This window comes from Mesitornis unicolor, unplaced genomic scaffold, assembly GCF_000695765.1.
Source record: "Mesitornis unicolor isolate BGI_N332 unplaced genomic scaffold, ASM69576v1 scaffold8435, whole genome shotgun sequence".
In the NCBI taxonomy this organism is placed as follows: Eukaryota; Metazoa; Chordata; class Aves; order Mesitornithiformes; family Mesitornithidae; genus Mesitornis; species Mesitornis unicolor.
Genome location: NW_010186167.1, coordinates 156,070 through 171,658, shown reverse-complemented (window position 1 = coordinate 171,658; position 15,589 = coordinate 156,070). Strand labels below are relative to the sequence as shown.

Genomic DNA, 15,589 nt, shown 5'->3' with positions numbered 1-15,589 from the left:
TCTTTCCTACTGTACTTATTGAACTCCAGTTATTCATGAGCTAATTGAAGTGGTGGCTTGATGAATTAGAGTGTTAGAGAACAAAATGGGCTTAAGTATTTCCTGATGAGCTTATCAGGATATGAGTTGTTACTGACAGCTGGGTATGCTCTGAAGCGAACTATGAACAGCCTTAAACCACTATTCTCTTTTTTTTGTTTGTTTTCAATCTGGTTTTGTTGTGTCCTTCTTGCAGTACCTTATGGTATCTACTCCGAGGTAGATTTTGCCATGAACTACCCTGTGGGATACTCGCCTTTTGTTAGAGCCAGGAATCAGTTCCTTACAATTCCTGTGTTTCATCCCATACCTTCTCATTTCATATAAACAGCTCCCAAGTTTCCAGTTACCTTCCAGCCTTTTTCAAAACCTTACCTTCTGTCGAGATTTAGAGCTGGGCTGTCCACTAAATGCTGGACAGAGGCTCTCTATTGACCCCTTTCCCCTCCCTAAAAGGAAAGAGAAAAGAGAATAAAGGAGAGAGACTTAAAAAAGAAAAACTAACAGAGTTAATGAAACAATAATACTAATACTACAGGTTAATAATGTAAATAGGGAAATAATGGAATATATACAGATATGTACAAATATATATATAAAACAACTGTAAAATCCTACCCCTCTACTGACGATTACGTCACCAGAGGCTCTGCAGAGCAGGACACTGGAACAGTCCCAGCCCGGACCCAGCAGCAGGTGAGAGCAGGAAGCAGGAACTGGATTCAGGAACACACAAATCGGGATCAGAGGCAGAGGAACTAGCAGGGTTCTGCTCAGACTTTGGCCATTGCAAGAGCAGAGTAGGAGGGAAGGATTGAGACCCTTGTGATCCCTCAGCTTTATACTGAGTATGATGGAATACCTAGTTGGTCAGTTTTGGGTCATCTCTCTGGTCCACCCCGCAGGTGTGAATACGGCACCCATGGTGTGACAGTGACGCTATCACTTGTAGATATGAACACTGTCTGGAAAAACATGCCATTGGCTTCGGCAAGTACAGTCACTTAGAAGAGACTTAGCAGAAAAGTAAAATCACTAAACAGAAAATTTGTTCTGTTTAGCTCAAACCAGGACACCTTCACTTGAAACAGCCATCCAGAGGTCAGCATAGTTCTTGTGTTTGTTTAGAGAAGACACTGTTTCTTTAAAAGGCTGGTTTTTTCAGAGTTCATCACTAGTGTGCGGGAGTGAAACAAGGGAAGGAGAAGCATTGTGTTTCACAAGCAACACGTGAAGAGATTTTTTGCCATGAATGTGGATGCTTTGCTCCACAGAAAATAAAGGACACTTAACTGTGATTATGTCAGTGTTGATGACACTGAAGTTGATTCCTTCCTTCATCAGCATGGTCTGGTGACCAGGGGAGGTTCACAACTGCAAATTCTTGCCTTTATAAAAACTACAGTCAGGACTTCTCACCAAGTCCTTATTTCTGAAATTACAGTGCCAGCAGGAACTTCAAAGGTCCCAGTCTACCTGGGTTGTCTGGTTGGAGATTTTCACTGGCTAGCAGCAGAGGAATATTTTAGCAGTGAGTTGAGCAGATGCTGAATGTTTGAATGTGCATCTGTGTTGGGTGGTTGGTTTTTTTTTTAATATTAGTGTTTATGTTTTGACAAGGAAGGATTTTGGGTGGGAGTGGGGGTGGGAAACCTCTAGTTGGTTCTTGTGTATTTTGATAATGAAACTTAGAAAGCAAAGGAACAGATGCTGCCAGCACTGTGAAAAGTTGAAGAGAATGATGCAGAGATCTTAAGATCCAGAGTTACTGTATGGCGGAGGAAGAAATCAAAAGATCCTTTTAACCACATGCCAGGGAATATGTGAGGTTTCCATAAATGGGCTTGATGTCATTCTCTTCTTGGATTTTAAATTATTTGTAAGTATCTGTTAGGAATTTGAAAGGGGCACAATGACATGGCCTGGCTCAATTTACCAGATTTTGTAAAACTGGAGTTTTAAATCACAGATGGCAATGAAGAAAGTGATGTCTATTCATACCTGTACTCTAGCTCGATGGAGAAATGCAAGGATTAAGTTTTTTTGTCCTGTGCTCTTATGACCTTAGAATCAAGGTGAGATTTCTTGGCAGTTAATGTTGATCTGAACTAGGACTGCTGCTGCCTTCCTCTTGCTCTAGTGTCTGGCTCACGGCTCTAAACTTGCTTGTAGAGTTATTCCTTTTTGCTGATAAATGAATTTGGGAGACTTGAAGTGGTTACCTCCTTTTATTTAGACTTTACTAAGTATATACAAGTGCTTGAAAGTGTAGTAGTTACGTAAAATTTATGAAGTATGAACATGTACATACTATTTTAAAAAATATTTTTCCATTTTTATGTATATTATAATGTTGATTATATTATGATTTTTGATGTGTGTAGTACAAGAGCTATTTCGAGTATTATATATTCATAGACACTGCTTTTTGTGCCGTCAACATAATTATGCCAATGGGGCTTAAGCATATATGCGCAGTGGATTTGTGTTAAAGGCCTTGTAGAAGCATAACTACAGATATTCTCAGTGGAAATACAAGTGCAACTGCATTAGTTTCAGCAGTTAAATTTCTCCAAACATTGTATTGATGAATCTTTAACTTTTATGGATATTTGGTTCTGGTTTACCTAGTCTTTTGATCTAGGTGAATATGTAAAATGCGAACCCAGGCTCTCATAAACTACTTGAGAATACTTTTGTCACTGACATCCGTAAGATTTATCCCATAAACAGGTATTTTATTTGCATATTCTCATCTAATCCTAGTAGTGGCTATGTTCCTCAGGTTACATCTTATCATAAATGAGGATGAAGTGTAAGATCAAATTGCAAAAAGCACAAACCGCTTGAGCGAATCTGACAGGCGATTCTGATCCATATGGGCAAAAGGAGCAACTACATCCAACAGGAAGCCACTGAGTGTATTACATGCTGCTCACTTTTCAGATTAAGTTTAATACTCGTTGTTTAAGATACACATTTTCAACACTTGAGAGCAGATCCACTTAGATTTGGACTAAAGCTTTGATGTTTTCCATAACCTCTAGCATCAGTATATAGCAGTAGTTCCTTGTGTTTTTATAAAGATAAAGAGAGTTTGATAGGATGACGATATAACGTGCTCACAATATAGTATGATACTGTGCTGGATTCTGTATTGCTCTTTTGCCTTTAATAGCTGTACTAATCTTCCGTTTAAAAGGTGTTAGTATGCCAGTGTCTAAAAGAAAATTAAATTGCAGCCTTTTGGTAGTATTGCACAAAACAGCTTCATTTGATGTTGCTTTAAATATTTAACATACTGTTATTCTGGCTTGGTATAATTGAAGAGCACAAACTAATGCCATTGTTTTTGGTTTATTTCAGCTTTGTCCAAAGTTCTTGCATACCAACTCTACCAGTCACACCTGGCCTTTCAGCGCAATTGCAGAACTTATAGGTATGTGAATCAATAGTTTGACCAAGTACTTCGTTGTAATGCTTTTTTCTTGTTGTAAAGCTTTTCCTTAATGTAAGGGTGGGAGTTTATCCTGTTGTTATTATTCACAATATTACAGTATCTTTTTCTTTTGGTGCAGTCGGATTTACTTTTTTTCTTTCTTAACACAAACACACACCTTGCACAGTTGCATCATGTACAGCCACAGACAGTAACTTTGCAAGAACCCACATAAACACAACCAATGCTCAAAACGTGAACAGCACAAATGGCCTTATCCTGTTCCTGCTTCCTGGCTAACTAGGTTTAAAGTTCATAAATGGCATGTATGTGTACTCTTACTCACTTATTCATGCTTGCCTGCGTTTCTGGGTGTTTTGCCAAGACCCGGGAGTCCTTTCAGTATCCGTGTCCTGGGCTTTTTACCAGTTTCTGGCTTAGACCCTCTATCTCAGTGTTTGCTAGTTTCTTCCAACTTGTTGGCTTGCCTGGCTTGAATTTTGCTACCAGAACAAATGCGTACAGACACACACTGAGAACAGAGAGTGCACACACAGAGGAAGTCATTGGAAATAGTGTTTAGTGGAAATGTACAACAGCACAGGGTCCAGTCATACAAGCATACTGACCAGGAACCAGCTTGCATGCAATTAGCCTGTGTAATTCCCCACCCCATCCACTTTGACCTTGCTCTTTTCTTTGATGCTTCCTCAAAACATCTGATAGTAATTTTTGCACAGTACCCGTCAACCATCCTAATTTTCTTTTGGGTTACCAAGTTTCACGTTGAACATCTTCAGGGTTGTAGCTGAGTGGTTCCTTTCAATGGTCCATCCATCAGTGTCCTAAGAGTTCTGCTGTTTGCTTTTGTTTCTGTCATCTGCTGTTAGCTACGGCTTGTGTATCTGTTTAATTTATTAGCTCCTGTTGATCGTCTTGCCTTTGATTCTGAATAGCTGTTAACTGGGTATCTTCAGTGTTTCCTCAAGTTAGGGAATGATTAGCAGACTTTCTTTAACTCATTCTTCAAAATAAAGATGTGGTTTGGAAAGACTTGCCAAGCTTATCTAGCGGTTTGATGCTGCCAAAAGAGCAACTCTTCTGGTCACACATTCCTTCTCTTTCCTGTGTGTAAGTTTTGCTGTTGCTAATCCAGAAAACTAACCTAAAAAAAGAAAGTAGGAATTTTTCAGCTAGATAAGGCCAGAGCTGTCACAAAGAAGGAAACCAGAACCACGTGGCTGTGAGAAGGGCTGGCTGTTTTGAGGGTAACAATATATTAAGTCATTTCAGCTGTTTTATTGGCCTGTACCATACCTGGCTGGAATGATCGTAGATGTGCTGTGCAAGACATGCAAATTTGTGTTCTTCCTCTGCCTCTGGTCTGTCATGTGCTGCTTTAACAAAGCTTCAAAAGCATAGTAGTGGGATATTGGTTGTAAAGGCTTCTAGTTAGTCATGTTGATTGAAGTACATTTTGTAATCTGTCTTTCATGTGCTATGTGAGGCTATACCATATGCCAAATATGAAATAATATAAATAGGGTTATATTATGGAGGCCTGAATTTTAGTTTATATAAACGTACCTAAACCACTAATGGTCTGCATGCTAAAATTTGCTTTATAAGGTCTAGTTGCTCCTGTGAACTCTTTGCTTGTTATACTGCTGGCTTGTCCCATTAGTCCTCAGTCAGATTAAATTTAGGTGAAATAATGGTGATGCTTGCTTGGTAAATGGGGCATCTAGAGAGGGTTGGTGAGCTAGCAAATCAGAAGACTTGTACAAACTGTGGTCTTAGAAGAACACTTGCAAACTTTCAGTTGTACTTGAAATGTCCTCTTTTGTTGATGCTGAAATATATTTTATGAACTTTTTCACTGTAGATGCAATTTATACTTTATGCTTATAGCAAGCAAATTACCAAGCTGTGATTCCTTTTTGTAGGCTTCAGTGTTGGCTCGAGTGGTTTATTTATGGCCCTCAGCTGAACCTGAAAAACAGACAGTGAGGCAGGGGCACTGCCTTCTGTTGTACTGTCACATCCCACCGCTCCTCCTCCATGTGCTTTCCCCCCCTCACAAATTCCATTAATAGGGCAATGCTGGGGAAGGGGGGAAAAGCCATGCAAGACAGTGGTGTTAGGGCAGATGAGATTTAAACTGGCCTTGCTGCCAGTTAATGTTATGGAGCCGTGGTTTCCATTTCACTTGCGGTAGCAATGCTGCAAGCTCTTTCAAATCCTGTAGGAATAAAGTTTAGTTTGAAGCATTTTTGTAATTACCTTTTGTGAAAGTCATACCTTCTTAAATTTGAACAACTTGCACTAACAAAATACATGTCTGTGACATTCAGCTCTGTGAATATGAAGTGATGTGGTAGCAGAGCAGCAATAATTTTATTCACCTAAATCTCCTGCACTTGTGGAGTCAAAAGTCTAGATTTCACAGAACTATCTTCATGCAGGGACTTGAGCTTCAGGGTTTTTTTGCTTGGTTTTTTTTTTTATTGTCACAAATTTCATTATCTATAATTGTATTTCAAATCTGTTTTCCCCATTAAAAAGCCTGCAGGCCATAGCAGGTAAGATGTTGCAGCTATGTATATTAGTGATGTGCCATGGTCTGTATTGCAGACCATTACCTACCCTCCTGCGAGCCAGTCAGAAGAGATGTTTGAATGTCTTGGAGAAAGTTAATATTGCAGCAGCTGCTTGGGAGACAGGAAATGAAAGAAGAAACTTGTCGTGGTTTCGTTTTCTGTTCTTGCATTTGAACGGCGCATCGCCACCTAATTTTTGGCCTATATATATTACTGTCATCTGTAATAGCTGGAAAATTATATGTTGCTTTCAGGGAAGGTTTGCCAGGTTTTGATGCAGCTGTTTCCTTGTGATACTTTGATTTAGTGTTATTACCTATAAAGACGAAAGTGGTTTAGGAGACTTAGGTTTTAGCATAACATTTACTTTATTAAAAACTATGGATTCTTGCTCCTGTGCAAAAGATGACTAATATTCAGTGACTTAGATGGGAAATTTGTATCTGTGCCAGCACAAAATTTCTACAGCTATGTTACCACACTGCAGAGCTGAAAAATGGTTCCCATTTTAGAGCTCCATTAGTTTAGCATGTGACTGCAGGGTTATAGGGCCATGATTAGGGAACTACATTAAGCTGCCATGTTCAAGCAAACGTAGCACTGTAATAAAGTTAGGGACAGCTACTCCATATAGCTGTTTGTCAGTGTTGCAAGACTAACATTTGTCAGATTGATTATATATGTACCCCTGATAGATAAAGCTCTGTTGCATCCTGCATATGAATTTAAGTAACTTTGGAACAGTTATCTGACATCTTCACTGGAAGTAAGCACTTTAAAATATGTTTACAATTAAACTGTTTAGTTTTTGCTTTTTAATATTCCACTCTTGTTTGCTTTCTTTCTCTTCAGATAATGCTTATGATCCAGATGTCAGTGCTAAGCAAATATGGATAGACAAAACGGTGATAAATGACAATATATGCTTGACATTTACTGATAATGGAAATGGTATGAACTCGGAGAAGCTGCACAAGATGCTAAGGTGGATAACCTCTTCTGCAATTTTTTTTCTTGTAAAAATTCAAGCTTCTGATTCTGTTATTACTCAGCTTATTCCTTCTTCTCATATGTAATCAGCTGATTTTGTTCATAAACTTAGCATTTCTGAAGGTGAGCGGTTATCCAAGTGAGACTCTAGAATAGACAGATGCTAGTAAAGCTTTCAGGCAACTTTGTCAGTGTATTTTTAACTCATAATTTCCTTTTATCCTTTCTGTCAACCTTCCTGTTTAACTTTCCATGGAGCAGTTGTGCTATGTAAACTCTCTGTAGTGCCCTTTAGTGGAGATAAGGAGAATTTATTATTTATTTTTTTAATTCAAGATTGCTTTAGTTTAAGTTCGCAAGCAAGAGAGAAAGGCATATTTGGTTCAAGTCCTTTGGAGCATTGAAAATATAAGGCATTGGCGAAAACTTAAGGCAGTGATAATTATATTGATGTGTTTTGTCTGTTTATCTTTAAATATTTTATAGGGTTTGAAATTATCTTTCTGCATCTTCTTATTTCTACAGTTAGCAAAGAGGTTGCTGTTCAGTTGCTCTTCTAGTGTGAAAGATTCCTGTGCCTGCAGATAAATCTCTGGATTTAAACTTGAGCAAACTTGAATTCAACTGTTTTGTTTTGGTTTTTTGTTTTTACTTTTTTTTCCGTTAGATACAATAATGTTCCTTGCTAAATTCTGTGTTCTGTATACTGCTACCTGTTATACTTTTAAATGTAATGTGCAGTTGCTAATGGATAAATTGTAGATCACGCACTTTCAAGCAAGTGGAGGTGCAAAAAAAAAAAAAGGGCTTTAGGGACTTTTCTTAGTATTTATTGTGAAGCCACAGGATAACTATTAGAATTCAAATTCTAATTAGGATTAATCCTAATCCATAGAATTCTGTGATCCTGTAAGAATGTTTATTGCATAATTCCAGACAGATTATATTCTTTTCTATACTTAAAAGTTAAATAAATTTCCCTGAATTGTTGCAGTGTGGTTTTTAGCAATCTTGCACAGGTAGCTTTCAGCATTTGCTTAACAGTACATGTTCTAATTGTACAGTAGTCACTGATCTCTAAAACAAGGTATTAACTCACGTTTAATTTGATAAGTCTTGCATGCATCTCTTGGGTTTTCAAGTTTTATAGAGCTTTTTACACTCTCCTAATGTTTTCCTTTGTTTCAGTTTTGGCTTCAGTGAGAAATCTGTGATGAATGGCCGTGTTCCTGTGGGACTGTATGGAAATGGGTTTAAATCGGGGTCCATGCGCCTGGGAAAAGATGCAATAGTCTTCACCAAAAATGGGGAAACCATGAGTGTGGGCCTGCTATCTCAGACTTTCCTTGAAGTCACAAAAGCAGAACATGTCATGGTTCCTATAGTGACGTTCAACAACCAACATATCCTTTCAGCAGTTACTGACTGAAAAGTTGTGTGTACATGCAAAATTTGGATGATAATGTCAGTAAAGGAAATCTCCCTATCTGGTCTTATGGATACCCTAAATAAACTGTAAGATGCAAGGAAGGCTGTAATTTGTTAAAGCCTTTAAATTTATAGTTGGTTTGAGATCTGGAACGAGAAGCAGTGAAGTGAGTACAGGGTACTGTTGCACAAGTTTCTTCATCTTCTGAAAGCTTACTTCATTCGGAGTTACTCTCCTTAACATAGTGCTTACGACAGATAAGTGATCCAGCAGAATCCAAAAACAGCCTGAAGGCCATCTTAACACATTCTTTATTTTCTACTGAGGAGAAGTTACTGGCAGAGCTAGATGCTATAATAGGGAAAAAGGGAACAAGAATTATCATTTGGAATCTTAGAAGGTAAGATGAAGTCCAGTGTCTTGTATCTCTCATTTAGTTGATGTTATCTTTCAGTGTACGTGAACATACAAGGGGTTTTTTGTAAAATAATTCCAAAAGACTGTGGGCAATTAGCTGTAACTGAGGAAACTGGTTGAAGGACTATAATGTTGCATGAGAACTCTTGCTAAAATCTCAAGTCACGAAGCAGAAGGAAGGAGAATGTAAAAGACTACTTATTTTTCTTTTATAAGATACTGTTGGTTTTGTCAGAAGGAAAATTGAAATAAATTATAAAACTGTCATTTCAGACCTATGGAATTGTGAATGCAAAAATTCAAACAAAAAATATTTGTATGTACAGGCAAGCATTACTGGCTTTTTAAGTTTGGAGTCAGCAGTATCCTTCTAGAGGGATCTAGACCTTTCTAAACTTCATAACTGTTTACCATAAAATAAATGGAAATACACACAATGTATTTATTTACTTGTATCTTATTTTCTACTTGCCTCTGTGGCATTGCTCGTGGCAGTATAAGATTTCCAACCTTTTCTAGCTCTGATGTGCTTGTTGCTTTTGTTGTTTTGGTTTGGTTTGTTGTTTTTTTTAAACAGCTGCTGCTGTAGCATTGGCAGATGGGTGGCATCACTTCCCATCTTTTTTTCTCTTTCCTTCACATCTTGCATGGTTGCTGCTGCCTTATTAGCAGGGAGCCTGCCTGGTGGTCTGTCCAGAAAACCTTTAGCATACCTTCAACAGTGATGGCACTAATCGGTTGGGAAGGCGTTGCCTTGTACCACATTCTTAAGTGTTCAGCTTACCGCAGTTTTAAATACCTGAAATAACAAGGTAACCATGGGAAGCATTTTTGAACTGTTCCACAGTCCTGTAGACTTGGCAAGAAACCGCTTGCTTTTCATTTTCTTATCTTTATTGTTGCCCATCAGAAAAAGGGTAGAGGGGAGGGCAGGAAATGACACCTGAATGGGTATAGATTAAACGCTGCAGGACAAAAAAGGTCTCTGTCAGTTATAGCAGGTGAAAGTTTGGTGTTTTTTTTTTTTATTTCATTCATTTCTTGCAAGTATTAGAGCCTGAGCTACTCTTAGCCTAAAAGATGTGAATACAAGAAAGCTGGAGGTAAAAAGTGCATTACTAATTCTGGTTCTTTCCCCTTGCCACCTACTCCATAAGAAAAGCTTCCCCTCCTTTACACTTCAGGTAGACTTTAATTTATTTTTAGGTACAAACATTTTTAAGAATGTGCATCACTTCACTGCTTGAGCAAAATAAAATACAGTGAAATCAGTTGACTGGACAGGATAACTTTCATGTTCTGAATTTTGGAGTGTATTTGTGGGAAGCTGCGGGAAAGAACACTTTGAGGGGCGATTCATGTTGTTTCCAATACATTGTAATTTAATCTGCTTTACAAAAAACCAGAGCTGTCTCAGTATTAAGACTTTATTTTTCTTAATATTTGTACCAACTATGATAGATCTCAATGTTGTGCAACTGCAGTGTGTACATCTGCAACTAAGTATCACGTATACACCTGGTAGGTGATGCAGTAAGAAATTGTGATAATTATTGAGTTGGAAAGTTGTGATGGGTGTCTTTTTTTTTTTTGCAGCAGTAAAAATCTTAGGAAGGCAATTTACAGTGTTGAGAAGTTTTGCATTAAGAAGGAATGTGTGTCTTGGTCCATCCAGAAAAAAAAAGCTGATACTTAAAGCTGATACTGACTACTTCTATTTTTGAAGTGTGACCTGTTTAGAATGAAGTTAGAATTTGTGAATGTCTTTTCCCTTGCTGTCACTTCTCTTGTATTCCTTGGATACAAGAATATATCCAAGAAAGGACCTACTGAATTTTGTTGGTGTGAATTTTAGCAAATCTGTGAGGAAAACCACTATGGCTCAAAGGAATTCCCTTTCTCTTGTATCTTTGTGATACCATCGGGGTCCACCGCAATATCTTATCTTGTGTTGGCTTTTTTATTTCTTAGAGATAAAAATGAAAAGACAGAGTTTGACTTTGATAAGGATAAATATGACATCAGAATTCCTGAAGACTTAGATGAAACAGGCAGAAGAGGATATAAAAAACAAGAGAGACTGGACCAAATTGTTCCAGAAAGTGACTACTCACTGCGAGTACGTATAACATTTTAAGAAATGTATTTGTTTATTTTGGAAGCTGGAGGGTGTATGTTTTTGGTTTTTTTAATATAATGTATTATACTACAGAAGTTTTGACTGGGGGGAAGGATGAATGTCAATTTAAATGTTAAGGCAATGTGTCAATATTAATTTTGAAAATTGAAGATGAAATGTATTTGTGAACTTGTGTATGCATTTGCTGTTTATCTAGAGGAAAATTACTGGGGTTGATGTAGTCTTGCAAATAACTTTAGCCATTAAATGTAGCTGTCACTATCAACTAAGGAGTAAGAAGGAAATGCAGTCAGTAGCTTCAGAAATTAAATAGGGATGTGTGCGGCTGTCAGCAGAGCAAACATTCCTTTTTACTGCAGGTAGACGTGCCTATAGTACAGATGCGATGCCCATGTAGACCTTTTAAAGCAGATAGGTTTTGGTTGGCAGTGGATCATTTCTAGACTTCACAAAGAGGTCAAGGGTTTGGGGAGCAGCCTTGTTGTTTGAATACATGCACACAGAAAAGTCTTGGCCGTGTCTGCAGGCTAATTGATAAGGCCGTTGTCGTCGCTACTGATTCATGAGCTTTGAAGGCTTCTTTTTGTAAAAAAAGACATCTGGAATTACTGGGTGCTCTGGGCACTTGTTGATAGTATTCAGAAGTATTATTCCAGTTGAACTAAAACCTTCAATTATTCTAAGACTCACTGAAGTCCTAAATCCACTTCAATTATTATAAGTTGTAAATATAATGGTAAATGAAATGCAAATTAAAATTCATAATTGACACATTTAAAAGAAGATTGCATAGCTATTATCAAGCTATAATAATGTGCAGTCATTTAGAAAAAAGTTAACACACTTGCTTTTGTTATTTTAAAAGCTCTTTTGTTATTTTAAGCTCTCAATAGAGGCTAAGAGAAGAGGCTTGTGTGTGTGTTTAAAAGCTCTTTTAGTGGTAAAACTGCATCTTCAGACACCTGATTAACCTGAATAACCTGAATGGCATATTCATAAAAGGTACCCTTCAGTTGCTATTCATTTAATTTGTGATACATGTATGCTTATTATGCACACTTGCATTTCCTGTTTTTCATGGATTCAAGTAAGAGGGGAAAAAAACCACATTTCATAAGATTTTAATTAAAATCTGAGTTTGTCTTTCTAAATTTATATTGTAAACTGTTTATATTTTGAGGTTTTGGGGTTTTTTCTAATGACAGGACTTGCTGTATGTTTTGTAGGCTTATTGCAGTATTTTGTATCTGAAGCCAACAATGCAGATCATTCTGCGAGGACAAAAAGTGAAAACACAGCTTGTTTCCAAAAGCCTTGCCTTCATTGAACGCGATATATATAGGCCAAAATTTTTGAATGTATCCTTTGCTTATATTTACAACATTGCCCACTGAATTTAATGACGTGATGTAATTGTGTGTCTGTATCTTGCTGGGAATGTTGCAGTTATCCTTGTGATTTTTTAATTTATTTTGTTAGACATACTGAAAGAATTATCTCAATACAGAAAAAGTTGCCATTTAGGAAGAGCACTCAGAGTAACTGTAATTTTGTGTTACATGAGATTAACCAGATTTTTCCTTAATAATCTGATAAAAGGCTAAAACAGTAAGAATTACTTTTGGATTTAACTGTAGAAACAAAGATCATTACGGAATAATGATGTACCATAAAAACAGACTCATCAAAGCTTATGAAAGAGTTGGCTGTCAGTTAAAGGTAAGAAATTAAAGCTCAAAAATATTTTAACATTTCTAGTAATAATTTTCACTCTAATGCTGATTTTAAAATAACATGATAAAAACTAGAATATTGATGTATCTTCTATAAAACCACCTTTTTTGGTTGTGCAGCAGTTAAAAATTGTATTAAGTTCTATGCAGTTATTTTAATGTTTTTGAAACTAAGCTTGATACACAAAATATTGGCCTGAGAATACATTTCAGGAGAAAAAGAGGGGTGGAACAGAGGGTTTTTTTATTTAGGAAGTTTGTGTTGAGATAGGAGTTGTAAACCAGAAAATTTGTTTTTACTTAGTGCATATATAGCTTATAACTACCTCTGACAAACCCTTGCAGTCTTAGCATAGAATATATTTTTTTTCCTGATAGATCTTAATTTTTTACAGGCAAATAACATGGGAGTTGGTGTAGTTGGGATTATTGAATGCAACTTCCTAAAACCAACTCATAACAAACAAGATTTTGACTACACAAATGAATACAGGTAAATGTATACTTTTATGTAGACTTTCTGTTGCATAGTGCTGTTCGCTATGAAATATTTGATGATAAGGGCTTCTCTTCCAAGTAATAAGAACAAAAGCTTACGCTCCATCATTCAACTGTGTGTGGTGGTTCTGAACAGTAAGGATAGGATGTTTGCATCTATACTGGTCACATTGCATTCATTTTGCAGTCAGTGAAGGCTATGGTATCATACACATTAAAGCAAGGGTCCTAAAAGCAGTTGGTTGCAATTCTGCCCCTCACTGATTGTAAAATGGGCACAGAATAGCTTGCTGAGATGTGGTTATTTGTGTGGCAGATGACTAAAATTGTGATACGTGAATCCCACGCTATTAACATTTTTCATAGTGATTTTTGTTTAGTTTCATGTGGACTTTTTTGGCATTGTGGAAGGAGGCATGTAGGGGAGGAAAAGCTAGAGGGGATGAGTTACCTAAGCAGACTTCAGGCTGAGGTGTAAAAACTGCCTAGGGAAAATTTCCTGAATGCAAACCTTGACAACTGTTCTACTCGATCACCTTCTTTTCTTTCATGATGACAAAGTTAATTTCTGTCTTCTGTGCTGCTTTGTGTTAAGGGATGTTGGGAGCAGCCATCTCCTCCAGCAGCTCTGTCCTAAGACTCCTTCCTGACCAGCCACTGGAGTCCAGCGTGGAAAGTCAGTGTTTCTGCCTAGGCTGAGAGACACAGCTGCCACTTTCCCACTTGCAGGTTCAACCAGTAGAAAAGCTGAGCACGTGTCCCAGAGACACACACACAAAGGACACTGACATGGCTGGTTACACAGACTGCCATGAACAAGGGGTATCTGCATATAGGACTTGCATAAAACATCTACTGGCACGGTGCCTTTGGCCCTTCTGGTACCTCTGCCTGGATCCCAGGCCTTCTTATGTGCTTCACAGGTCTCCTATGTGCTGGCTAGTGCAGTTTGTTCAGTAGCAAACATATGTGCACTCACATGCTTGTCCTACAGACTCCATATTTGCAAGTGCCCCTGCGTATACCACCACTTAACCCTTGCCTGCTTGATACTCCTTCCTGCCCAGATGCAGGGCTTTTTACTTGCTGTCAAGTCCAGCTTGGAGTTTGCTAGCAAATACGTGTGCCCACCCTATCCATACTAGGGCTAGGGAAGATGCAGATGTATTCATCCCCTCCACCAGCAATTAGCACCAGGCACGTGGGCTGTGACCCACAGTCCTGCTCCAGATGCCAGCGCTGAGCCCCTCACTCACGCTGGTCCTCTTCTGGAGCTGGTTTTTGGGGGTACACCATTCCAACTTCAGTGGGTGGCAGCTGACACCCCCACTTGCTCCAGTAGCTGACACCACACACCCAGTCTGACTCTAGCAGCTGGCACCAAATCCTTTCACAATTATACAGCTCTCGGCAGTAGCTGGCACTTAGTCCTGGCCATACACATGGGATAGAGAATGAGGTTATGCAGGGAGGTAGTTAAGAACATAGGAAATTGGAAAATACAAGAAGATAGGATGGGCTGTGGTCATCAGGCTAAACAACTGTACTGACCAGCCTCATTTCACATGTGACTGGTTCCTTTTATATTTTTTTCTGTCTGCCCCCACTCTTTGTTCCTCTCTGCTCCCCGTTCCCCAGGCACATTGCCTCATCAATCGGCATAGTTCCACTGATCCCTCCAAACAACCTGGACCCTCAGGTTTGCATCCTTATTTAGTTGCAAAATCCCACTTTGCCAGCAGTTTCTCGATAGCCTGTCAATCAGTGTGACTGGCCAGGTTTGTTTCTGGTTGTCTTTGTTACTGCTAATTGGTCAAGTTTTGTAATTCTCTGTTTGTCTCCTTCTCTTTCCTTATCTTCTCAACTGAAAACAAACATATGCTTAGCAGTTAGTGTGACTGGCCAGGTTTGTTTTTATCACTCCCTCCCTTGTCAGTCAGGTTTGTCTCTATGTTCTTGTTTATGGCTCCTTTGACCGTATGCCCTTAGAGGAGCAGGCATGTTCCTTCTGTATGCCCTAACACCTGCATTCAAGATGGAGTTAAAAATTTAGGGTATTGGCTTGCAAACACAGGTGGGGTAAGCTTTGGCAGGAAAAGTCGTTAACTTTTTTTTAAGCTGCATGTTTTGGTCTTCAGCCAGTTGTAGTTTGGCTTCTGCTGGCAAGCTGAACTGTCCACAACTCCTTTCCTAAACTGCTCATTCATATGCAGCTTTCCATATAAAGATAACCCAGAAATCACAGTTTGATGATAAATGGAGTTGTTAATTCCAGCAATTGAGGGGCCATAGCAAGACAAATCT

General features: G+C 38.3%; 1 protein-coding gene across 1 annotated transcript in view; it reads left to right on the top strand.

The window, feature by feature from the left end:
• Nucleotides 1–15,589, top strand: part of MORC3 (MORC family CW-type zinc finger 3) — a 32,523-nt gene that overhangs the window by 2,275 nt on the left and 14,659 nt on the right. The window contains exons 2-11 of the mRNA XM_010185067.1: nucleotides 945–1,033; nucleotides 1,803–1,918; nucleotides 3,406–3,478; nucleotides 6,931–7,063; nucleotides 8,257–8,471; nucleotides 8,750–8,897; nucleotides 10,886–11,033; nucleotides 12,281–12,412; nucleotides 12,654–12,773; nucleotides 13,183–13,280. Of these exons, the coding sequence (XP_010183369.1) occupies nucleotides 945–1,033; nucleotides 1,803–1,918; nucleotides 3,406–3,478; nucleotides 6,931–7,063; nucleotides 8,257–8,471; nucleotides 8,750–8,897; nucleotides 10,886–11,033; nucleotides 12,281–12,412; nucleotides 12,654–12,773; nucleotides 13,183–13,280 (1,272 nt within the window). The remainder of the gene's footprint in view (nucleotides 1–944; nucleotides 1,034–1,802; nucleotides 1,919–3,405; nucleotides 3,479–6,930; nucleotides 7,064–8,256; nucleotides 8,472–8,749; nucleotides 8,898–10,885; nucleotides 11,034–12,280; nucleotides 12,413–12,653; nucleotides 12,774–13,182; nucleotides 13,281–15,589) is intronic.